Source organism: Phasianus colchicus, chromosome 30, assembly GCF_987193195.1.
Source record: "Phasianus colchicus chromosome 30, bPhaCol1.hap1.1, whole genome shotgun sequence".
In the NCBI taxonomy this organism is placed as follows: domain Eukaryota; kingdom Metazoa; phylum Chordata; class Aves; order Galliformes; family Phasianidae; genus Phasianus; species Phasianus colchicus.
Genome location: NC_143465.1, coordinates 3642302 through 3666763, shown reverse-complemented (window position 1 = coordinate 3666763; position 24462 = coordinate 3642302). Strand labels below are relative to the sequence as shown.

Here is a 24462-nt window from a genome sequence, read left to right as displayed (position 1 = left end):
TTTTTTTTTTTTTTTTTTTAATAGAATTTCTAGCCCTGAGGGTTTTAGAGAAAACATTGCAAATGGGAACCAGCGCGGCTGCCTGAGTCAGCAGCATCTCCTGCGCCCGCCGGGCTGCGGCTGTGCCAAGGGTGGAGGCGAGCAGAGCTGGGGCCGAGAGCAGAGCGGCCCTTTCCTTGGCTCGAGCGGGGATTTCTAGCACCGATTTAGATCGTTTTATTTATTTATTAGTCGTATTTATTTACTTATTTGTTTGTTTGCCAGACCTGCTTCCTCCAGCCTCCTCCCTGCGCTCTGTGCTTACCCCCTGTGCCATACGGAGGGGGCTCACGGTGGGCACTGCTCCCCACTCGGGGGCTCTTCCTCCTCCTCCCCTTCACCTCCCGCCCCACTCGGGGTTGCAGCTTCGTTCCCCGCACCTCCTCCCGTTCCCCGTCCGTTCCCCTCTCCGGATCGAGGACGGCGGCCCCGCGCTGCCCCCTGGTGCCTTCAGGAGTCCCGGGACGGAGCAGCGAGGGGTTGGATAGGAGACAGCAATGGAAGTAGCAAAGCGAATGGGTTGTTTAATTGATTAAAACCGCAGCCACTCGCGGGTGATGTGGCGTCTGCGTGGGGACGATCGCTGTGCCGCCGTGTCCGGCAGGGCACAGAAGCCGTCTGGCTCTCCAAAGCTCGTCCTCTTGTCCCAGACTCCACAGCCCTTTCCCTCGGCGTTTGGAGGGAGGGCGGGGGGCGGGGGGGGCGGGATCCGCGTCCCGCAGGAATTCGGGGAGGAGAAGAGATGGCGCGGGGGGGGGAGAGGGGGGGAGGAGGAAACGTGCGGGAGTTCGTGGAGCGCAAAGGAAAGGGCGAGAGGTCAGGGGGGAGAGGAGAGGAATGTGCTGATGGAGCGCAGCGGAGGAGCTGCCAGCAGCGGGGATGGGGACAGCGCTGGGACCAACAAGTGGCAGACGGGGGGGGAGGATTCCCGGCCCCCATCGGGATGGGGTGGGCTGAGCCTGCGAGCCCGTCCTCGTGCTTCACGTGCCCCCCATTGACCTCGGGGTCACCATCACCCCCCCAGCTGGGGGCCGGGCTCTCAGCACCCCCGCGCCCCGCGTGGAGTTGGCATCAGCAATTTGTTTTCTCCCCCTCGCCGATCGCCGGAGGCAGAACAGGAACTCCCGCGGTGCGCGGCGGTCCATGAAAGCCCATCTGTGCCAATAATAATAACAATCATAACGATATTTATACAGAGCCTAATGTCTGCGAGCGGCTTCCAGAGCCCATTTGGAGGCAGCCGCTCGCCTTTGCTCATTACGAGCTGCGCGCTGGAGCGGAATGGCTAACGAAGAGCTCGTTAGGCGGCTCGTCGGGGATTTGGCCGGTCCGCACGGGCGCAGCGCTTGGTGACACCGTGGGGTCCCCGCCGTCCCCTCGGTTGGAGGCCTTGGGGGGCTGCGTTCCTCTCCCTGCGCCCACCGTGCTCCAAGGAAATGGGTTTTGCTTTCTGTTCGCCGGGATGGAGAAATAATTTGCGAGCTCTGCAAAGCACCTCGGCGCGGAAAGGAGGTGGATTTCCCTCCGCAGCCACACCGGGCTGCCGAGTCTGCAGAGCGGCGGCTGCTCTCTTTACGATTATTATTTCTTGTAAAGCAATTACGTGGGAGCTCTTTGCCTGTGCTCCCGCCGCTGTGACCCCTATTCCACGGTAATTAACGGCCCCGGGGGGGGAAGGAGGGGGCGCGGTGGGTGCTGCTCGCCCGCTGCCGCCCGCTCGGCGCACGGTGATTTGCAGAGCGCTGCAGGAGCCGCTTTCCCGAGGAGATGCAGCTCATGAGCTCGTGCTCCCGCTCTCTGCCAATAACTTCTGGACTGCTTGGCTGATGGAAAAAGAATTTCACAACCGGGAAGAGGCACGGGGATAAAGAGCTCAGCGGGGCGTCCTCGGGATTCGGCCGCTTTGCTGCTCGGTGCCTCCGTTTCCCCACCAGCAAACGGCGCAGCAACGGCTTCCCCAGTGCCAAGAAGAGAAGAGCTTGGAGGCTGGGGCGGGGAATGGGGGGAAGGTGCTATGGGTTTGGCCAGCGTGCTGGGGATGGGGCCAAAATACTGGGGTTCGGGCCAAAATATCCACGATATGGCCAAAATATCCGTGATATGGCCAAAATATCCGTGATATGGCCAAAATATCCATTGGTTTGGCCAAAATATCCACGGTTTGGCCAAATTATCCGTTGATTTGGCCGAAATCACCTCCAGCATCATCACCCTGGGGGAGGGGAAAGGGGGGGCTGCCCCATTCCCAGCTCTGCACATTCCTCACCTCGAGTGCTCCATCGCTGATGTGAGCAGCATGGGAGCAGTGCCTCCATCCTCTATTTTTGTGTATTTGTGGGTTTTTTTTTTTTTTTCCTTCCCCCTTTTACATGGTAATTTCCTGAGCGTGTCTCCAAACGAGGGTTTTATTTGCCACGTTTGTTTGTTTGCCTCCGGGGCGCTGCTCTCGGACAGAGGTGCTAATAAAGCAGACGTCTGTGGCGGGGGATCAGACTGTGTTCTTGTTAACACGCTGTTTCCTTTAAATAAATCATTGTCCCCCAGACTGGCATTCAATTATTAACGCAAACGCGGGGGGGTGGCTGGGTGGGTGGTGGGGAACATGGGATGTGCCTTAGGGCTTTCCCTCTGTGCCACGGCGTTGCTGTGGAGCGGTGGTGAGGCTCTGCTCGTGGATCTGGAGGGGTCCTTTGGTAGTGCTGGAGAGGATATGACTCCCAATAAGTGGAAGAGATGCATAGGGAAGGGCAGGATCCGTGCTGCTCTGTGCTCCCCAGGTCCCCAAGTTGTGACCCCTGCAGCTCCCCCCACCCCACCCCACATTACATGGATACGGGGGAGGGTCCCAAGGGGCTCTCCCTCCCCATTGCCCTTTACCTTCCCACTCCCGATTCATAAAGCAGCAGAGCAGGCGTGATGAGTTTTCCCAGGAGAGCGTTTAGACAGGAGATTGAATGAGTAATTTTCTGGGAACACGAAGATGGCACCGGATCACTTATTTATGAGAACTTTTTGACAGATCTGCCCGTCCATAATTCATGCCGCGTGGCGTTTGGTTGGGGTCACCAGTAAATAATTCACTTCTTATAAACTGTGGAAGGTTGGATGAGATGCTGAATCGTTACCTCGCACCGAATTCGGGGCTGCGGGTACGAATCCAGTGCTGACCCCATAAAGGAGGAGATCCCAGACTGGGAGTGCTGGGACGCAGTGGGGTTTGTGTGGCCTCTGGGAGGAAGCAGTGTCACTGGGTTTGGGGCTTGTGCAAGAGATGATGACATGCATCTCATGCCCTTATAGGGCTTCACTGGGGTGAATGTGGCTTTTTCTGTCTGGGTAAATCCAGCAATCCTGGGAGAACAGTGGAGCTGTGCTGGGTGGGTTCAGACCTCACTCTTGTCCCTCTGGAGCCCAGCGTGGGTCCTGCTCATCCCCCAGTCTCAACACCTGGTCACCACGTGCACAGCCACCAGCAACACCACCAGTGGGCCAAACACAGCAGCCACCAGATACCCTCTGAATGTGCAGTACCCACCCTGCACCCCACATGGCCCCAGAGACCCCCCAGCATCCAGGAGCTGCCCCTTGCCCGGGTCTGGCGTGGTCCCCCCCCCAGCATGCGGCTCAGAGCTCACTCCTGGTCCAGTTGTGCTCCTGCTGTGTCCTCCTGTGTCACCGTCAGTTGTCCCAGGGGGGTCATCTGTGTGTGAGGGACATGGGGTCAGCCTGGGAGTGCTCTGTGGGGGGGAAATGTCTCCATCCATCCCTCTCCCTCCCTCCCCTCCCCCAAGGATTCGGGTGTTAACGAGTCTGGATGCATTGGGTGCAATGTGGTGATGTTACCACAACGGGAATGGGGATTTCTGCACACACCACATCCTCCAGAGGAAGCTGCAGGGCCAGTGGGCTGGGGTCAGGGGGTCCGTGCAGTGGGGATCCATCAGATGTCTCCCCCAGGGGCACTGGCACTCACCGAGAACCAACACACGGTAGGTAAACTTCCTGGGGCTGCTGGGTTTGGAGGCGATGTCCACCTCTGCAAAGTACAGGCCTGCGTCTGCCCTGCGCAGCTCCATGATCTCCAGCGACAGCAACTGGGGATGGATTCTCAGCCGGCCTTGGAAGTCAGGCAGGAAATCCACTGCAAACTCCTTTGTCCCAGGCTTGGCCTCGGCGATGTGCGTTCTGTGGGTTTCAGAAATCCAGAGGATCCTCACAATGTCCTCAGCAAAGGGGCGCAACGGCGGGAAGGACAGCATCTTTCCCCGCTTCCCTATCATCACCTTGAGGGCATGGCAGCACTGCAGACCTGCGAGGGACAGGGTGACGTGTGCTGGTGACATCCCCTCACCCTCCACTCCCCACCCACCCCAGCGGTGAAAGCGGTGCCTCCATCCATCCCTCAAAGCACCCCAAAGGCAGCACCCTTACCAGCCATCACCAGCAGCACGCAGCTGAACAGCACAGCCCCAGCTCTGGCCATGCCTGGGGGTCCCTTCCTGCAGACCCCCAATCTGTGGGGCTGAGCGCGGTGGTGCTGCAGCCAGGATTGGGGAAGGAGGAGAACTGTTCAGTGTGCGCAGGGAGGGACGTGGGTGAGCTTTTGGGTGAGGAAGTGGTGGTGGGGGCAGTGGGATGGGCATCACTGCGGAAGTGTCAGCTGCTCTGCCAGGATGTACCAGGACTGGGGCCTGCCCAGGGGGGATGGTTGGTGGGGGGAAGGATGAATGTGTTGTGCTGTGCTGAGCCCTTCAAACTGTAGGGATGCTGGGAACCCGGGGGTGATGGTGCTCATGGGTTGGGAGTGGTCATAGGAGTGTCCCAGCCCCATCCCACCAAATCCACCTGGAAAAGGGATCTCAGTGCTGCGCCCCATGGCATGAGTGAGTTACATCTGGGCTCAGAGGCATCGCTCAGAGCAGCTCTGGGGCTTTGTTTTGCTCCCTATGGACACAACTCCAACCCCCCCCCCCTCATTCACCCCCCGAGCCTTCTGCCGCCCCCGACCCGCTCGGAAATGAAGCTCGTGCCCCCACCACGAATTTGGGATTCATCCACAGCACCAAAGGGTGCAGGGGGGGCCCGGCCGGGTGACACTGAACGCGATCCCGTGCTGCCACCTCCCGGGCGGAGCCGCGCGGGGCCGCGAGAGCGCTGGGGCTGAAATCGCTCATTCTTCCCCCGTTTCGTTGGCGGAGGAGAGGGGGGTGGGATGCTGCGGGATGGGGCTGTGCGCGGGCGGGGGTTGAGGGCGGATAACAGCCTGATGCGGGGCGGCTTCGTCCTGCTCCCACCCCACACGGTGTCCCACCGGGGGTGGCATTGGCCGCGTGTGTCCATCCCCTCTGTGACCACGCGAGCGGCGCCGCCTGCACGTAAAGCCGTCCCACCCCCCCCCCTCCTCGAGCCCCCTGCACATCTCAGGGGCCACATTTCGCTGGAAGGGGGATGAGAATCCACGGATGATGCACTGAATGAAAACACCTTCTCCTCTGCAATGCGGTGCTTCGAGCATGCAGCATCTTCCCTTCCTCCTCGACGCGGTCCGTGAGACGTGCCGAACGCTTCCCTTTCATTCCCGTCCCTTTTTCCCCCCTCCTTCGTTCTCCTTCCTGCAGCTCAGCTCTCCCCGGGCAGGCTGCGAGGAGCTCCGACAGCAAAGGGAACGTCCCCTTGATGTAAATCGTTCCCTACATGTTGAACTCGGCCGCAGACAAAAGCGCTAATTAATCGGCTCAGCCCCTGCTCTGGAATGGAGGTTTTCAACCTTGCGGAGCGCCGAGTTTCCTTTGTAGCCTTAATTAGTTTTTGCTCCTCTGCCTTCGAGCTGGGGGGGGGAAGGATGGAGGGGGGGGGAGGTTGGGGTCCGGGTCCCACGTCACTGCGGGAACACGCGGGGATCGGCCCGGTGGCAGCTAACGAGCGCCCGGCAATTAACAGTGAATGATGAGCGCGGTTGTGCCGACCCCCACCCCACCGAAAGGAGGAGTGGAGTAGAGGGGGGTGATGCTGATTGCTGCATCGCTTCGGTTGTTGGGGTCCTGCAGGGGTGTGGAGGCACCGGGGGGTGCGGTGGAGGAGGAGGAAGGAGGACCTCGTGCACTGTGTTAGGGATGTGGGGATCTTCTCACTGCTGGGGAGATGGAGCTGAGCTGGGGATTCTTGCATGCAGTTTTCCCAAGGGTTTGCTCAGGAGCTGTCTGTCTGTCCCTTAATGCAGTGCTCGCATGGAGGAAAGGCTGTGTGCAACAGGGTCCTCCTTGTGTTCAGCTCTGTGTCACCAGCAATGTGCACCAATAGAGGACTGCTGGTGTGAGCTGGTAGGGCTGCGTGGGGCTCTGCCTGCAGTGCTTGGGGCAGCCTTGAAATCTCAGGTAGAAAAAAGCCAAGAGTGGAGTAAAGCTGCCCTCATCTTGTCGGTATCTCTGCTGATTTACTGATGGATCTATGGAGCCCAATAAGGGCCCGACACATCACTGCGTGCTCCGGTCCACGCTGCATGGTTTGTCTGGACACAGCAGACCTGGAGTTATGGAGCAGTGAGAAGAAACCTCCAACGATGCACAGCGATGGGCTGAGCTTCCCCACGCAGTGAGGATGGAGGGTGGATGCAGTGCTGGTGCTGCTGGGGTCACAGCGCTGCTCAGCATCGCACTCACAGCGCTGTGGTTCCCTCGGTTTGGGAAACAGCTCTCAGTTCCTCCCACACCTCCCACATCCTCCAGCGCCCCGGGCTGGTGAGAAGGAGCGATTGCCAATACACCCACTTTGGGGCTATTTTCTTCACCGAGAAATGCTTGTTATATGCGGCTGATAGGAAGGGAATGGCTGTTTTTCATGGACATAGAGAAGCTCAGACACAGCCTTTGCTTGTTCCCCCTTCCCATACCCCCAGAGCACACCAAAGCCCCACAAGAGCAGAACACTGCCATAATACGCATTCTTCTCTTAAAAATAAACCTCATCTTTTCTCACAACAACTCCTTCTTAAGGACCCGAGTTCAGTAACACCCACAGCAGGGAGAATTTCTGTCCCTTGGAGCAGCGTCCTCTGCATTCAGCACCCCTTGATGGCAGCTATTCTCCCCCAGCACTGCTGGGCAGCACCACTGCATGGTGCTGAATCACAGAATCACAGAATTGTAGGGGTTGGAAGGGACCTCCAGAGATCATTGAGTCGAACCCCCCCGCCAAAGCAGGCTCCCAACACCAGGGGAGGTGCAGCAAAACTCGGGAAAGTGCATGAGACAAACCCCCCCAAAGACCCTCCACTTCATGCCATAAGGGGTCTCCGGTGTCCAGAGCCAGCTCGGCGCTCTCTGAGCTGCAGCTGTGGTGCTCTCCTGTTGTCACACCCAGCCCTCCCGCAGCAGAGGTGCAAAAAGAAAGCAAAACGCCCAGAGAAGCCCCTTGAGCCATTAGAATGAGCTTCCCCTGAGACGCGCAGCCACCCGGCCCTGCGGGAGCATCCATCCCCTGTGGGCACAGAGCCCTGGATGCCCCCATCCTCCCACTGGTGACGTGGGGACGGCGTGGGGGGCCGAGGGGAGGTGGTGACGCAGAGGGTGTTGCACAACAGCACGCGCCCATGGGGGTGTGAGGGAGGAAGTTGTTGATGGCCGGGCGCCGTCTCCCAGCGCTGTCTCCAGCTGCAGGCAGCTCGCTCACACGGGGCGGAGATGCAGCAGCACGGGGTTGCATTGGATGCACTGGAGATGCTGCTGTGCATCGTGCTGGGGGTGGCAGGCAGCGGGCAAGGTGAGGAGGGGGCACAGGGTGGGGGGAGTCGGGGGTCGGGGCGGCGCCATGCAGGACGGTGGGGTGGGCGCAGAGCTGACAGGGGCTCAGGGTACCTGGGAGATGGAGCGCAGACTGGGGGGGTTGGCTTTGCTTTGCTCCCAGCACAGGGAGAGCCACCCCCAGCCCTTGCAAAGCAACAGATGCCTTCTGACTGCAACGTCCTTGGAGACGGTTGTGCCCGAGTTTCTCCTCCCCAATCCAGGGACGGTGCTGCAGGGCGGCAGGGCTGTGCTGTGAGAACCCCCTGACAGCCCCAGACTCTGCGCACACCTCCAGAGCTCCCATTCCATTCCAAACTCTCAGTCCAACTGCCCGCCACCTCCTCCCCTGCTCTCCTCCCAGCCCCAACGCCACCACCCCCGCCGTGCAAACCATCCCCGGGGGCTGCAGGTGGGGGGGTGCAGCTGGCTGGAAGCTGTGCAGCACAGCCTGCAGCAAGCGGGAGCTCAGAAGGGCTGCATGCAACCCCCCAGATGTGGTTCACACCACCTCTCACACCTCGCACCTTGGGGCTGTGGTGGCCAGACGCGCACTGCTTTTGGGCTGCTGCTGCGTCCGATGTTGTCCCAAACACGCAGATGGAGGAAGTGCTGCACGCCAGGCCCTGCTGACTGCTGGCTTGCGTTTGCTTCAGGGGCTTTTTATCTCGCCTCTGCCAGAGCCCGGGACATCCGTGGCTGCTTTGCAAAGAGGGAAAGCGCAGCACAGCTTCTCTGGGAGGGAGGGGTCCTTTGGGCCAAATTCAGGCTGCAGCAGCCAGGAGGAAGATGGGGCAAGAAGGAGCAACTGGACGCTTCCTGTGTGGCCTGAAACTGCCTGCTCTCCGGGCAGGGCAGAGGGGATGTTGCACGGGCAGCTGCAATACGTGGCCAGAGTGCAGGCTGCGGGCAGACGCAGCACTGCAGGAGATGGGAGCGTGCAGGGACCCAGCCCTGCTCCGCCTGCACCAAGAAGTGTTGCCCAGAGGGGATGGAGCAGCAGCACAGGGGGTGCAGCACAGGGTCCCCATCCCAGACTGTCCCTCTGCATGGGGACACTGTGCTCACCTCATGTCTTCCACAGGGGCTGAAGGGTGCAGGGACAGAGCAGCGCTCACCGGTACGGATCTGCAGCTGCTGCTGGAGGAACCACTGCCACTGCGATGGACAGCAATTGAGTGGAAAGTGGCACTGGAGACAGAACCCCGGCAGCGCATCCTGGTGTCTGTGAAGGACAAAGTCAAACATACAAACAGTTCTTTTTCTAAGAGAGCCACCTTCCAGTGGGAGCCCCTCTCCCTGCAGATCAGTGCTGTCACCCAAGCAGACAGCGGCAACTATTCTGCAGTGATTGAAAATAGAGATGGCTCCGTTTTGATCAAGTGCTTCCACGTGTCAGTGTGGGGTGAGTGCCTGGACCTCCTGCCCTGCTCCCTCCCCATCCCCTCTAACCTCTCTGTCCCTGCAGAGCCCGTGGGCAGCCCACACCTGGAGACACGTGTGCTGCAGCAGGATGAGGAACGGTGCAGCCTCCAGCTGTCCTGCACTGTGCCTGGGGCCAGCGCCGTGTCCTACAGCTGGTCCCGGGACAGGGAGCCACTGGGCAACCAGAGCGTGCTGGAAGTGCCCGAGGATGTGCAGCCTGGGCTCTATGTCTGCAATGTGAGCAACCCGGCCAGCTGGAGCACGGCCAGAATCGACACGGCCACAGCCTGCACCCAGACAGGTGATCTGTCCTCTGCTCCACCAAAGCTGGGTTTTGGGGCTGCATCGCTTCAGATTTGGGGCCTTCATCTTCCCCCAACCCCCCCTACCCCAAGCTGCTTTGCTGCTACCAGGGAGAAAATGTGCCCTTCTGCTGAAAAGGGAAACATCACTATTGGAAACTGCATGCAAATGGATGTTGTGGTTTCCTGGGCAAGTCTTTTCCCCCTGCACCAGCCGTGACGGGGGGCAGTTCTTTGGAAATCATAGAGTCATCTTCAAATGTCTGCCCTCTGCTTCATGTCACCCCTTCCTTCTGCACTCATTCCTCCCCAGGGCTGTTTGGTGCCATCCCGTGGTGGGCAGTGATGGTGGTGCTGGTGCTGGCTGTCTGCATTGTTGGCTCCACCACCTACTGGTGCTGGAGGAGGAGGAGGAAGGACAGCCCTGCAGGTTTGTATCCTCTTGGTGTAGGGATTTGGCTGTGCATCTCCTCCTGAGACCCCTTGTGCCCCTGCGTCCCCGATTAGTGCCCCGCCGTGCTGCCAGCAGCCCCTGGCTCTGCCCTGCTGTGTGGGACTGATTCCCATCCCAAAGCTGCTGCTGGCACAGGAGAATCCACCTCATGGTGTTTGGGGCACTTGTTTGGGTTTTGGTCAACATTTGCTCTATTCTGAGCTGGCAAAGCACCCCTTAGCCCATGGCCGAGAGGAGCCTTCCTTCCCTGCTTTGCTTTGTTGGGATGTGTGGCACTGTGAGCTGTAACTTCTCTTCCCCAGATCTGACCCCCCCTGCTCTCCCAGAACACACAGAGCCATCGCTGACTGTCTATGAGGAGGTGGGCAAAGCCCGAACCGGTCGAGAGCCTGTGAGTGTTGGGATCCCCCCCCAACCCCCACGCTGAGCCCTGGGCAGCACATGGCCCCAGGAGAGCTGCTGTCAGCCTGGACTGCATCCTTTGACCAGTCTGGGGCTGCTTTCTCCTGCAGAACGGGAACAGTGAGGCTCACATAGTAGGAAACACTGTCTACGCTGTGGTCAACCCCAAAGGACAGGTGGGACCCTGTGCTGGGATCCATCCCAGGGGAGATGTGTGGCCCCAGAGGTGAAGGGCTTTTGCCCATCGTTTGTTTTTCACTCCATATTTCCTCTGCTCCCCCCTGGCAGAGGCCCAGAAGCCCTCAGAAGCCTGAAAGTTGCACCATTTACTCCACTGTTCAGCCCAGGATGAAGGTGAGTGTTCTGTGCTACGGCCCCTTTGCAGAAGCAAAGAAGCTCAAATCCTCACCAATGCTGAGGGCACCGGTGGGACCTCACAGCCCTGGAGCTCTGGGGCTGCCCTTAGGGCCTCTGGTGGGGCAGCAGCCCCCTACCCCATCCCTAAGGGCAGATCCACACTTTGCTTCGCAGTCCCCCTCCTTCAAGAGGAAGAAGTTGGACCGAGCCCTGGTTTCTACTGCCTACATGGAGGTAACAGGCACAGGGCAGCAGACGGATGAGCCCTGCACATCTCCTCTCCGAGTACCACGCTCTTGAGTTTCTTGGTGCCGGAATTTGGGTGACTTTCTGGGTGATTTTTGGTGATTCTGGCCACCAGCAGAAGCCCCACACCAAGCACCACGAATGGCTGCAAACGCCTCTGTTGCACTGACCCTCACCCACTTACCTGCAGGTGACGGCGCCTCTGAGACGTTACCCCTCATCTCAGAACTCACCCACACCTCCCACGGACCACCGCAACTCCTGACCCCCGCAGGAACTCAGATCCCCTCCCCCCCCCCCCCTTCCCCGCAGCCCGGGGGTTCAGTGGGGCTGGGAACATCTGGATTTGGGTTTTGCTAAGACCGCAACCACCCCCTATCCTGACTGCTGCGGGGGGTTCAGCCCGCACCCAACGGTCCTTCCTTCCTCCGACGCCCTCCGACGGCACGAGAGACTCCGGGAGGAGGGGAGAGGGGAGAGAAAGGCTTCAAAAAATCGCACCAAAGGCGAGATCAAGGCTTTTATTTGGGATTAAAATTAAACGTGTCTCTTTGATGGGAGCTCACTCCCGACGGCGCCGCCCGCTTCCTTCTGTCTGAGTCCCCCGCATCAAAATACCTTTGTGTCTGCTCCCTGCGAAAGGAGCGTTAATTGGGATCGTTAATGGGGAGTGTGCTAAGAGGCTGCTATGGTAGAGGGGTGGGGGGGGGCTGGGGGGCTGCTGTCACGGCAGGAAATTCGGGGGGTGGGCGCTGCTCACTGGGGCTCAGGCAGAGCCGTGCTGCTGCTTGGTGCCGTCATCCGCACCTCGAGGCATCCAGGTGGGAGGGAGCAAAGCACTTCTGGCCCTGACGTACGGAAAGGCGAAATGCAAACGATCGCAAATCCATTGGTTTCTTCGTTCTTCTGGGCGAGCAAAGTCTGCTCCTGTGCCGTCAGCACCGACTCGCTGCTGTTTCGGCCGCAGGAGGTGGACCTCCGCATGGGGTCGGGACGCGGTGCGGTGCTGGCATGGGAGGAAATCCAGGGCAGAACACTTGGAAGGGGCTGAGGCTGCTGGCTCGTTTTGCAGGAGGGATCAGGGAGGTGAGAAACCTCTCCTGCAGGCTCCGGCTCTTCTCTTTGGTGGATATGAGCTGGAGTTGGACTCCAGCAGCTCAGAGCTCTGCAGCACCGCCATGTGCCCGTACCCCACTGCCCCCACAAACAGAACCAGCTGTTACTTTGGGAAAAGGCTTAAGGTGCTGGTGCTCATCATCAGTGGGATCTCAGTGAGGACCAACGGCTTCAGACAGTGCAGCAAAGTCCTGAGTTAAGAAATGTCATCCCCAACAGAAGGCACTGCGCTGTGTGCTGATGGCTCCTCACGTGACAGTGCTGCCAGAGCTCAGTTCTCATGGGTGTCCCCAAACCACCCCCACCCTCAGGATACCCCATTTCCCATCTTGGCTCCGAGAGAAGCTGACATCTCACCCCTACTTGCTTGCAGGAGGAGGTGGGTGAGCAGCAGTCACCAGAACGTCTGTTTGGCCCCAACTGCACATCTGTCTGTGCTCTGCTCAGATGGGAAAATATGGCTTGAGGAAGTGGGAGACGCATGCGCTCTGCGCGGCCATCAAAAGAAACGGGGCATTAAAAAAAGAGCTGTTGTGAGAACAGATGAGTTTTATTTTTAAGAGAAAGACACATAACTACGAGAGCGTGCTGCACTTGTGGGGCTTTGTTGTGCTCTGGGGGAATGGGAATGAAGAACAAGTGAAGGTCGGGTCTGAGCTTCTCTTTGCCTGTGGAAAAAAAGCCATTCCCTTTCTATCAGCCCCCAAAAACAAGCATTTCTCAGTAGGAGTGGCCCTAACGTGTGTGATGCTTCAGGAGGGAAGTTGGAGTAGATGACTTTTAAAGGCCCCTTCCAACACAGCTACTTCTACCAGTCTATAATTCCTAAGGAGGCACAGCTCATGCACTTGTTCTCCCACTCTCTGCCAATAAGTTCTGGACTGCTTGGCTGATGGAAAGAGAATTTCATAACAGGCAGAGGCACAGGGATGAAGAGCTCAGCAAGGTGTTCTCAGCATCCTGCTGCTTCACTGTTTGGTGCCTCCATTTCTTCACCAGCAAACAGTGCAGCAGCAGCTTCCTCAGTGGCAGGAGGAGCAGAATTTGGGGCTTGGGGAGAGCAGTTGCTATGGGTTTGGCCAACATGCTGAGGATGGGGATAAAATACTGCAGTACTGCTCAAAATATCTGAGGTTTGGCCAAAATGCCACCATCAACATCCAGGTGCTGACCCATCCCCTGCTCTGTGCTGACAAATCCCCGCTCCCAGCGGTGATGAACATCCAGGGTCATCATTACTCCTATTCCTCCTCCGGAAGATTTTGAAGCCAGCAGTGCAGGTAGCCAGCAGCAGCAAAAGGTCACTGCGCTGATCGGGATGGCACCAACCCCTGGGAAGGAACGAGGGCAGAAGGGATGGGTGATGAGGGGCAGAGAGCAGACATTTCCAAAGCACAGCCCCCATCATGGCTGCTGCATGGGGAGGAGACTTGCCCAGGAAACCACAACATCCATTTGCATGCAGTTTCCAACGGTGATGTTTCCCTTTTTAGCAGAAGGGCACATTTTCTCCCAGGCAACACCATATAAGCTTATGGGGATGGGGAGGTAGGGGCCCCGAATCTGCAGGTATGCAGCCCCAAACCCGGCTTTGGTGGAGCAGAGGACAGATCACCTGTCTGGGTGCAGACTGTGGCCGTGTCGATGCTGGCCGTGCTCCAGCCGGCCGGGTTGCTCACATTGCAGACATAGAGCCCAGGCTGGTATCGGAATGCAATATAATACAATCTAATTGAAATTGAGACTAATAAATCAAATAAGATAGGAGAGAGAGAGTTCCTGAGACCGAGTCAAACCTGAAAAGCTTGGAATGGGTATGAAAGCACCTCCAGCACCCACTGTCAGGCAGTAAGAGAGCGCCCAACCAGAAGGGCCAGATCCATGATGTCCGTAGGGATACCTGGAATTCCGGAGTCTTAACATTTTAACTCCCAGTGCACTACATGATGCTATGATGTAGAATACTGAAAACCAAAAAAAAAAAACCATAAAACCATGACAGGCTTGCTTCTTTGGATCTGTCTCAGCCAGAACTGCAGCGATTGATTGCAAGGTACAGGAGGGCTTTGGTCAGTTCTTTCATCTGGAGAACCCCAGGACAACAGAGCAGCCCAGCAGATGGTGCGGTGGCATGGCTGGGGCAACGGCTCTGCATGCGACAGAACTGGGGGAGCTCTGTTCTCCCGGGTATCCCCAGACCACCCCCACCCTCAGGATTCTCCCCTCTTTCCTATCCTGGCCCCAAGGGAAGCTCACATCTCACCCCTACTTGCTTGCTGGAGGAGGCAGTGATCAGCAGCCACCAGGAGGTCTTATTGACCCCAACTGCGCATCTGAGCGTTCTGCGCCGCAAGTACGGAAGTCAAGCAAGTACGCTGTCATCAAAACCACAAGAGAAGGCTTGGGGCAACAAGCACGCTTCTGAGAGTGGGGATCTCAGACCCGCAACCAGGGGGTTGCTGCTGGGGGGCTGTTTGAGATGCTCGGTGTGGATTTCGGACGCCAACATGGAATGAAGGTGGTGGTGGTGCTCACGGGGCAGCTTCTGGTTTTCTTTGTGAAAGGTACGTCTGGGGTCCTCTGGGCTGAAGCTGAGTGGGGACGGCGTAGATTGGGCCCACGTTGACTGGGGCCACGGTGCTGGAGGAGGTGCTGGTGAGGAACATGCTGGCGGTGATGGCGATGGTGGTGTGCAGGAAGGATGTGTGGGGCGCCCATCCCCACCCCATGCTCTCCCTTCACTCTTCCTGTCCCCACGCTGTGCCCCAAATGTGATCTGCTGGGACACCCTGCAGCCTGGTCGCTCCCCATGGGACACCCCCCCTGTCCCATCGTGCTGGAGGTGAGTGAGCTGGGAAGGGAACGAGCAGAGAGAAAAGGGGAATTGAAAACGGGTGTTCTGAGCCTGTGAAGGAGTTGCAGAGGTGGGGGCTGTGACCGTCTGTCCCAGCTGCTCCCGTAGCTCTGTGCTCTCCCAGCAGCATGGGCGCAGCAGGACCAGATGCACGTGGAAGGGCTTAGCGGGGGGGTGGCCTACCTCATCCCCAGCACCCAGGGCTCCTTCCACAAAGTTGAGTGGCGCTTCGGCAAGGATCTGAAAATTGCCATCCATGAGAGGGGGGAGAAGGTCCGCTACCCCAACGGCCCTTACAAGGGCCGCCTGGAACTCTTCTCCAACAACACCTTGAGGATGGACCACCTGAGGAAAAACGACAGCAACACCTACTGGGTGTATATGGAGGATGGTGTGGGCATAGAGCACCCTGAAAGCATCCGACTGCAGGTGTATGGTGAGTCGGGGGGGTGGCCCTAGCAACCCACAGGGAATGGGGTGGCTGTGACACCTCCCTGTCTCCTTCAGATGCGGTCCCCAAACCCACCATAAATTTCGTGGTGGATGAGAGCAACCCGGGGAGCTGCAAAGTCACGCTGAATTGCTCGGTGGGGCTGGAGGATGTCACTTATGAGTGGTTGCCTCCCATGAGGATCACATCAAATGGAGGCAGTGAGCTGTTCCTCTCCTTCAGCCCCTTGATGGAAGTCTACACCTGCGTAGCCAAGAATCCTGTCTCCTCCAACAGCTCTAGGCTGATCCACAGGCATCCCTGCTCCTGGGAAGGTACTGAGTAGGACAAGAGGGAGAGAGCATTGGCTCAAAGAGTGCCCAGCAGCAGTGATATGGGGTCTCCCTGTGAGGCTGGAGGCGGTCTCAGGGGGGTGTCCCTTTTCCCCTGGGTTGGAGGTGGAGGAGCCCCTGGGCTGATGGAGAAGTGGGGCTGTGAGCCCTATGGTGGTCCCACTTGCTGCCCCAGTTCTCCCTCTACCTCCAGCTGAGTCCTCTGCTGCCACTACCTCCATCAAGACCAGCGTGCTGGTGTCCCTCGGATGTCTCCTCCTCCTCCTCCTCACTCCGCCTTAATGATGCATCACAGTTGATGCCTATCCTCCTCCCACTGAGGGACCAGCGTGGATGCAGCACTCTGACCATTGAGGGACTGCAGTTCTCCGGGAATCCATCACAACCAGCACCCAGGACACACACTCCAGTGACCCCACGTGCTGTGCCGACATCTCAACCTTTGCTATGCAACCGTGAACGGTTTCTCATGGGCATTCCATATCATGACAACTGTTAGAGCTGGGAGGGCTGCCAGAGAGCTGCAATCTTCCTTAAATGTCTGGCAAAACTGTCAGTGCACCATAGGTGTTCAGCAGTGATATGTTATCCCAAACATTGTGCCCCACATTGGGTGCCATTGGGCCACACTGGAATCTTTTGTCCCACGATGGGGTGGGGGGTTTGACTGAGATAAAGAGAAACTAGTTTATGAGAACTGGTAAAGGAACGTGAGGTGATACGGTATAAAAGGAATCAAGGGTAATAAATCAAATGAAGGAGAGAGGGACATGAGCTTCTAACCACGCTGTGGGATGGCAGTACAGTCAGAAGGAGATCCTTGTTTGTCACTTCTCCCCCCCTCGGAAACTACATGGGAATGACCAGAGCTGATAGGAGCTGTAGCTTACAGCTCTCGGGAGCCAAGAAACACAGCCCTCCCAGCTTTGACAGTTCATGACAGTTCACTGCAGGATGTCAGATATGGAATATCAATGAAAACCCGTGACAGCCACAACGATGCTGTGAGAACACCAGCAAAACAAATCAATAAATTGATGGTTAACTGCTCAAAACCAGTCCATTCCTTAACCGTAGGACATGCAGGGAGAGCTGAGCCCTTCCTGGGGGCTCCTCATGGCCTCGGGCATCTCCAGGTATCTGCCAGTCACAGTGATGTCCAGTGGGACCAATGCACGGTGATACCCCAGGTCAATCTCAGGGTTCAAAACCGGCCCCTGAGGCACCCCCAGGAGGCAGAGCAGGGGTTTCTCATTCTGAGACAGCAGCAGAGGGACTCCATGCTGCGATGCATTCAATGGTTTCCTTTTCACTATTGCTCTCACGTTTTTGGGTGTGCGCGTTTTGCCCCTCCTGCTCACTGTTCCCTTCTCTTACTCCTTTCCTCTGGGTTTGATGCTGGGGACTGGGGGTGACGGGGAGTTGTTTTTATTCCCACTGCCCTCACTGTGGACAGCAGTCCCATGCCATTTCCCAGAAGGTCCCTCCAGGGGGACCTTCTACTTCTGTATCTCTTTAGTAAGGTATCTGGACTGGTATCGAATGCCCTTGCCGCAGGGGGGACCTTCTCATCTGAGAACCAGGAACAAGCAGTAGTCATTCCAGCTCATGTTTAATGGGAGGCCCGGGGTAATTCCTTGTGTGTTACAGCCCGATACCTCCAGCACCAACGTGAGTTTCTGCAGAAATTCCCCTCTGTGATATTTCCCAGTGCCTCACATGCTTTTCCAGCCCAGAGCAATCAGCTTGCACTGCCTGGTGCTCAGCCCTGAGCAAGGACAGCCCTGCAGGTCCGATGTGAGTTTGGGCATAGCTTTGCTTTTAGCATCAGAAATAATTTATTGGTGACAAAAGTCACGGAGCGCTCAGAGCCCGGCTCCTCTGGAAAACGGTGGGAGGCATAAATGCAGCTTTTATTTCATCCTGACACCTAAATGCGGTCTGTTTTAAAACAAACAGAGGAATTTGCGCTTCATGCTGCTGCCTCCGCTTTCTTCCGCAAAACAAGAGAGAAAAAGTAACAAAAACTTGAAAAGAGTAATAGGAAAAAACCCTTCTCCCATTGTAAAGCAGCGGCGCTGCGCAGGCTGAGCAGCGGCAGAGATGAATAATTCATTCCACTAAAAACACAAAAACAACCAAGATCTTCTCACCCCTTTCCAGCAATGGAACGTGCAGGCGGAGTTTTTCCAGCCTTAGTGTGTGCTGAGTGCTGCCCCTGCTCCATCCATGTCTTGTGCATGTCCACGTCTCACCATTCATGTCCACGTCCCAACATTCATGTCCACGTCCCATCCATGCTGCAATTGTGTCCCATCCGTGTCACATCCATGTATCATCCATGTCCCACGTGTGTCCCATCCATGTCTCATTCATGTCCCATCTGTGTCATCTATGTTTCCTGCGTATCCCATCCCTGCTCTGCATCTCATCCCACCCAATATTTCCCCATCCGTGACCCATCCCTCCTCCTTCAGCCAGGGAATGCCCACAGCAGTGAGGGCAGCCCCTGTATGGGAGCTGCTGAATCACGGCCTGAACCTCTGATTGACCACTTGAGGCAGGCAATGAGTCAGCTGTGGGAGCACAGGTAAAGGTAATTCACTTGTGCTAATGGAAGGGATGGAGCCTGGCTCCACCTCTCCTAGACCCCATTTAAGTCCTGGCTGCCACTGAGGAAAGATCTCTCATTCCTCATGAGAATATTGTGAGTCTAAAACGTCAGCAAGCATTTTCTATTTATTGTCTTGGGGTTGGGTTTAAGCACTGCAGGAGCGAACCGGAGCCCCGCAGTGCTCAGGTTGAGGTTCTCGTGGGCTTTAAGGACCGCCTGCGCTCCTGCTTGCAGCGAAGCTTTGGAGCTGAGGCTGCGGACTGGGACCACTCTGGATCCCATGCACCCAGAGTGGGTTAATCCCCAAATATTCACTGTTTTTCCTGCTGTGAGCCAATGCTGTGGTGTGGGCTGTTTTCGTGCCGCATCCTCTGCCCCCAGCTGGTGCTGGGCAGCCCCAGGAATCTGTTACCATACGTAAAGTGAACTTGGTGCTGGCCATTTCCTCTTCTCATGGAGAGTGAGTTAAGGGCCTGTGGCAGATGATGTACTTCTGAAGAAAACCATAAATCGATGCTCTGGGCCGTACTGCAACTCTCCGCGGCGCTCTTCAGCGATGCGTTCAGCAGCACTTTGAATACTTTCCACTCAAGACAGAATCATTCAGCCAAAAAAACAGGAAACACATCACCCGCAGCAGTGCCTCTGATTTGAGTACACCTGTTCTCATAATGAGCACGGCAGCTGATATTAACTCCACTCCAGCAGCAGCTCCGTGAGCCGAGGCATGGGCTGCAGAGCATCACTCTGGCTGCTCATCTCTTGTTGCTGGGTTTGGGGTATGTATATCTTTCCTATCTGCAAAATGTGTGGTTTGGATGGCTTGGGGGATCAGCAGGTATTAGAAATGGTGTGTTGTGGGCTGGGTGGGCAGGCGGATAAATGTAAATATTCATCTGGAAGACAAACGACTCCTGACTCCAGGTTGGATGTGTGGTGCATCCCTAATGCACTCTATAGTCAGACAGAGGGAGGAGAGAATAAAAGGTGATGAATGAACAGAGGCAGTGATGGTCAGAGTGTATCTGTGGTGGTGAAATACTCTGCTGTGGTTTTCATGGGGTGTCAGTGGTGCTTTGGGCTGGGGAGCAGGAGATGTAGGTCCTGGCAGATGTTCTCTGGAGGACTCAGCTCTGGGTGCTGGTTGGGGGGGAGGTGATACTTGAGCAACAGAACATCTATAGGAGCATCAGTGCATGGGGAGGTGGGCTGAGCCCCGACCCCCTCTTTACATTGCCATTCCCAAAGGCAATGTGCATCCCCGTGTGCTGCTGCACCGTCAGCAGGACGCAGTGAAGGGTCTGCCTGGCAAAGCAGCAGCGCGGGGCTGCCTCCTTTCTGTTGGCTCACAGTTACTAGAATACCTGCCCTCAAAATCCCCCTGGGTTTTTCTGCCTGGACAGCACTCTGAAAGTCCCATGAACGCAATTCCTGACACAGGGGCTGCTCTGGACCCTGCACTATGCCTACATTCCCCCAGCTGCTCCACACGGGTGCTCCTGGCCTCTCATACCCCCAGTCCCAGCAATCTTCCCCCACAGAGCATCTCCTCTCCCCAGGAGCTGCAGCTTGCCAGGCTGAGGGCATTGCTATCATGTTTCAAAAAGGGCTTTTCCATTCAGTAATTAATCAGGAGCTTAACCGCTGCGCTCCATGCCACTGAGAAAATGCAGCCTCCAGCTCCATGCTGGGCTTTGCTGCTTTCCTGTGCAATAGCAGCCACTCTGCATGGCTGGATCGGCACCCCAGAGATGTAATTCACAGGGACAGCTCTGAAGCTGCTGTGTTTCATGCCATGGAGGGAGAAAAAATAAGCAGTGGCAAGGACTTGTGCTGGGGGAAGGAAGCATTTTATATGAGCTCGGTTGAGGATTTAGTGGATGTGCTGTAGCAAAAGCAGATATGAACGTTATCTGTGCCGAGTCCTGCTCTGTGTTCTTCCCTTCTGGGATGAGCCCTGGCCCCATCGGAAAGAAGAGGGCAGGAGACATGAGGGTGACGTGGCACAGTCCCTTCCACGCTCTGTCGGTGAGCAGTGCTGAGCTGGTTTCCTACAAAAACACGCTGTTTCCTACAAAAACAAGCCCACGGCTCACGGGGGCTGAAGGCAACTATGATTCATGGTCACAACCAGAGGCAACCCAGGGCTGATGGTGACAAAAGTGCTTTGGTGAGCACCCGGTACCACTGCCGCTGGTGGTGCTCAGACACCCTCAGGGCACGCAGGGGTTGCTGGAGTGTGGGGCCACTATCACTGGGGCAGGATGTGGTGCCCAACCCAGAGCTCAGGCTGAAAACACCATGAGGCACATCAGTAGAGAGACGAGCAGATCGTTGCACAGGGGTTGATGTGAGATTACCAGGGCAATCCCAACGCTGTCCCCTGCTCATGCAGCGCTGTGACCAGAAGGTCGCAGCTCCTCCAAGCTCCCCAGGCTCTTCCCATGCATCTCTGCTCTCCTTCCAGGCTTAGGCTGTGGGATGATGGAGACAGTGCTTGGCACCCTGGGGAAAGCAACGGTCCTGGGGATCCCAGCTCACTTCCAGAATCTCACCCAGCACTTTGGGACAGCCACATGGAAGAGGAGTGTGGAAAATCCACTAAGCAAGGAATACTTGTTCACATACAACAAAGGTAACTACACCAACTACAAACCGGGACAGATTCTCTTCCACCCATCCAACTTCTCACTGGAGATCCTCAGCACCCAACGGCAGGACCAGCAGCTCTACGAATACTCTGTCACCACTGGAGCGGGGGAGAAAAACTGGCAGCTCCGACTGGCGGTGTATGGTGAGCCCCATTGCACTGATGGGACGATGGGAGCGTTGGGCTGCGATGTGGTGGTGAGCCCAAGGCCCTCCCAGAACCCTCTGATGAAGGCAGACCTCAGCCTCATTTCCAGAGCCTCCAGCAGGACTGGAGCAACACCTCCCCACCTCCAGTTGATGGTAGGAGGGCTCGATAGGATTTCTCAGCCTTTATCCCTTCTCTCCACCCAGAACCCGTGTCCGATCCCAGCATCCACATCCTCAGCTGGATGCTGGCCAACGACAGCTGCACGGTCACCCTCAACTGCACGGCAGCACAAGGGGACAACGTGTCCTACAGCTGGGCCAGCTCCGAGGCCAGCACCTCATCACTCTGCACCCGCAACGGCAGCCTCCTGCTGCTCTCCTACGACCCCACCAACAGCAACCTGCCCTGCGCCTGCACCGCCAGCAACCCCGTAAGCCGCCGCACCGCCGCCCTCCACTCCTCCGTCTGCAGATCCGAGGAGCAAGGTGAGCCCCCAGGGATGCAGCAGCCCTGACCCCACTCTCTTCCTCCCACCTTCAGCCCCACGGGGGATTTTTTCACATTGCTTTCTTCACCTCGGAGGAACCTTTGGCAGGAAAAGCAGCCGCAGCACCTCTGTGGGCTGCGTGGCCATTCCCGTAAGCACTGAGCTCTGCTCGCTGCGCCCCACTGCCCAAGGCTCACTTGAAACGCATGAGATTTGCACAGCAGGAGAGCTGGGGATGATGAGAACCTCAGCTTCCTCCAGGAGGCTCCTGAGGCCAAAATCATGCTCTCTGTCATTGGGTTTTTCTTGCCCTCCCTTGTGACGTGGGGACTTTTGCTGTGGCTGTGTGACGCAGTGGCTGTCCCTCACCCTGGGGACACAGCAGTGACACCACCTCTCTGTTCCCCACCCACACGGGGCTCTCTCAGTGCCCTGTGCCCGACAAAGGTCCCCACGTCATTTCTAGATCTCACTGGAGAGGGGAAGATGCTGATGGCATCCCGGATGCTGATGGCATCCCAGATGCTGCAGGGCGCATTTCCCAGCACTGGGTCCCCCCAAACCTTACACACACAGGGACACCCCTGTGACACTTACATTAGTGGCAGCCTCTGTCCCCTTAGGAGGACTGGAGGAGCAGAGCTCTGCCCCCAGGCTCCCCACAAAGTCTCCAGAGACGTGTCAGAGCCTCATCCGGCCCTCAGCAAGATTTTTTTTTGCTGGCGGTTGCATTTTGAAGCTGACTATAGAGAGTTCAGCTTAAAAAAGGAAAAAAAAAAAAAAAAAAAAGCATTTCTGCTCCTTGTTATCGTTCTCTGAAATCCTCAGCCCCATAAATAGGCAAGAAGGTACAGGGAGGGGTGGGGTTAACGATGAGCTCTCTCTGCTGGATGCTGACCCTCACTCTCTTTGAGCCACAGGCGGCTGGAGGACAGGGATGCTGCTGCTGGGGGTGGTGCTGCCCATAATGATCCTGATTGTGCTCGCTGGGGCCTTCACTGTGGCCCATGTGGCTGCAAACATGAGTGAGTGCAGGGCGTGGAGGTTTGGGGGTGACAGGAGCAGCTCACAGCTCCCCCAGGCTTGTATTGGGGTATCCTGCTCCTGTGGGGGGGGGAAGGCTGAGTGGGAGCTGCTTATTTCTAAGCCTGGGATAACAGGCAGGAAGGAGAGCAGCTTAAAAACAAACAAACCAAACAAACAAAAAAGAAAACAACAAAAGACCCAGATACCTGTTTTGCTTAGTGTGTGACCTCAAGGGTTTTGTGCGGATGCTGCGCTTCTCTGATGGTATCACACAGCTTCAAGGGGAAACGTGTGATCTCAGCCCAAGCTCAAGAGAGCAACGTCTCTGCAGAACACCCTGGTGAGGGTGCCCCGTGCCCCTGAGAAGTGACAAATTCACCAAGCCAACGAGCCTGAGGCCAAACAGCTGCGCCAGGGTTGGGTCCAATGTGGGGAAATGCTGGGAACCCAACAGGGGGAGGAATATGGGGTCAGCGGGGGTCCTGCTGCCACCCCATCCCTGTGGTGACTTTGCTGTGTCCCTGGTGCAGGACAAGGAAGGGAGCAGTCGCCGCTGGCTGAGGACAGCACAGTGCACACCATCTACTCCCAGGTGCAGCGGGTGGAGGTGAGTGAGCCCTGCACCCTAAAGTTGTGTCCTTGTAGCTCTATGGGCTGTGAGGTTGGAGCACAGGGTGCCAAAGCAGCCTTGCAACAGGAGACAGTGAGGTCATACCCACCCGGGAGCGGGGTGGCTGTGGGCTCCCCAAGTGTCACCTCTGGCACGGCCACTTTACTTTGGGATTGTTTTGGGTGCTGCAATCTCCCCGGCCCTCAGCATCCCAAGGTGGCTCTGGGGATAAACTGTATCAGGAGGCCTTGTAGTGCTGGAGGAAGGGGAGAGCAGCGAGCTGGCTGCTATTGCTCACTTTCTGTTCCCGGTACAGAAGCCAAAGTCCCCCTGCAGCCCTCTGGGCACTGATCACCCCACCTGCACCACCATTTACACCGCAGCCACCGGCACATCCCTGGCCCCCCACAGCTCTCAGGTAAGTAGAAAGGAGTTGAGGTGGTTTCCACCCTGATCCGAGCACTTTGCTCACCCCACTTTGCCTTGCAGAGCCCCAGCACGGAGCCTATGACAGTTTATGCCAGCGTGATGCTGCCCCTCAGCTGAGCCTCCCCGCGGGGCGGGACCCGGCTCCGCCACCGCACCCTGCATCCAAACCCCGCATCCCTGCAGGGGACCTCGCACATCCCTGCGGAAACGGGGCACGCTGCTCCCGGCCCCAAAGCATCGCGCCGATGATCGCTGGAGCGACGCGTATGGCCGAAGGAAGGGAAGAAAGCAAAGAGAGCAGCGCGGGGACGGGACGAGACAACAGCAGCTCTCGGAGGGACGGACTCGCCAGGGGGAGCCCACAGGGGGCAACGTGGGCTGCCTAACTACAGAAGAAAAGGAAAACCGACGAATCAGGAGGTGCCCCGTGGGAGGTTTCGAGGTGCGCGCTGAAGAAGCGGTGTCACAGCGAGGAGCCCCGCGGCTCTCCCAGCTCTCCCGTGGCCGTGGGAAGCGCCGCGTCGCTTCTCCATCCCCTGGGCTGGGTGTCTGGCTGAGCTTGAGGGTGGGGGCAGCTCTGTGCCCCCATCACGCACAGCACCGGGACACGGGGTGGCTCAGGGCTGTCGGCTCTTTCCAGCTGTGCCATAATCCCACCGCTGCTGGGCTCAGGCAGCAGGGCCGACCTGACCTGCTAGAGAAAATAAAGCTATAGGAAAATCTTTTTGGAAGGCTTGTGA

General features: G+C 57.4%; 4 protein-coding genes across 19 annotated transcripts; 3 read left to right on the top strand and 1 right to left on the bottom strand.

Moving 5' to 3' along the window:
- Nucleotides 1-1685: 1685 nt before the first annotated feature.
- On the bottom strand, nt 1686-8467 carry LOC116237257 (uncharacterized). Of its 4 annotated transcripts, none has more exons than XM_090127200.1 (3): nt 8345-8467; nt 4013-4348; nt 1686-3739 (listed from the first exon to the last, which is right to left on the bottom strand). In XM_090127200.1, the coding sequence occupies exons 2-3, from the start codon at nt 4317-4319 to the stop codon at nt 3480-3482; spliced, it is 567 nt and encodes a 188-aa protein (XP_089983326.1). In that variant the 5' UTR covers nt 4320-4348; nt 8345-8467; the 3' UTR covers nt 1686-3479. The 4 variants fall into 4 exon arrangements, with proteins under 4 accessions (XP_089983326.1, XP_089983324.1, XP_031462164.2 ...); XM_090127198.1 differs by lacking the exon at nt 8345-8467 and adding an exon at nt 7893-8214; XM_031606304.2 differs by lacking the exon at nt 8345-8467 and adding an exon at nt 4471-7007.
- LOC116237268 (natural killer cell receptor 2B4) lies at nt 7663-11578 on the top strand. Of its 8 annotated transcripts, none has more exons than XM_090127193.1 (9): nt 7665-7797; nt 8671-9222; nt 9286-9543; nt 9858-9974; nt 10301-10389; nt 10511-10576; nt 10689-10754; nt 10932-10991; nt 11194-11578. In XM_090127193.1, the coding sequence occupies exons 1-9, from the start codon at nt 7719-7721 to the stop codon at nt 11266-11268; spliced, it is 1362 nt and encodes a 453-aa protein (XP_089983319.1). In that variant the 5' UTR covers nt 7665-7718; the 3' UTR covers nt 11269-11578. The 8 variants fall into 8 exon arrangements, with proteins under 8 accessions (XP_089983322.1, XP_089983319.1, XP_089983315.1 ...); XM_090127195.1 differs by having other exon boundaries at nt 7666-7797; nt 8902-9222; XM_090127196.1 differs by lacking the exon at nt 8671-9222 and having other exon boundaries at nt 7663-7797.
- A 2655-nt stretch (nt 11579-14233) lies between these two features.
- On the top strand, nt 14234-16811 carry LOC116237278 (SLAM family member 8-like). 2 transcript variants are annotated; one of them, XM_031606324.2, is made up of 4 exons: nt 14234-14683; nt 15101-15409; nt 15481-15738; nt 15950-16811. In XM_031606324.2, exons 1-4 carry the CDS (start codon nt 14599-14601, stop codon nt 16036-16038), a joined length of 741 nt encoding a protein of 246 aa, XP_031462184.2. In that variant the 5' UTR covers nt 14234-14598; the 3' UTR covers nt 16039-16811. The 2 variants fall into 2 exon arrangements, with proteins under 2 accessions (XP_031462184.2, XP_089983328.1); XM_090127202.1 differs by having other exon boundaries at nt 14239-14961.
- Nucleotides 16812-16930: 119 nt separating this feature from the next.
- LOC116237277 (signaling lymphocytic activation molecule-like) lies at nt 16931-24453 on the top strand. Of its 5 annotated transcripts, none has more exons than XR_016460508.1 (7): nt 16931-19149; nt 20838-21005; nt 21076-21164; nt 21374-21655; nt 22578-22682; nt 23214-23711; nt 23783-24453. XR_016460508.1 is itself a non-coding variant. In XM_031606323.2 (7 exons), exons 1-7 carry the CDS (start codon nt 19098-19100, stop codon nt 23837-23839), a joined length of 1002 nt encoding a protein of 333 aa, XP_031462183.2. In that variant the 5' UTR covers nt 17714-19097; the 3' UTR covers nt 23840-24453. The 5 variants fall into 5 exon arrangements, 2 of the variants coding, with proteins under 2 accessions (XP_089983323.1, XP_031462183.2); XM_031606323.2 differs by having other exon boundaries at nt 17714-19149; nt 20838-21164; nt 23214-23290; nt 23610-23711; XR_004168698.2 differs by having other exon boundaries at nt 20838-21164.
- The last annotated feature ends 9 nt before the right edge of the window (nt 24454-24462 follow it).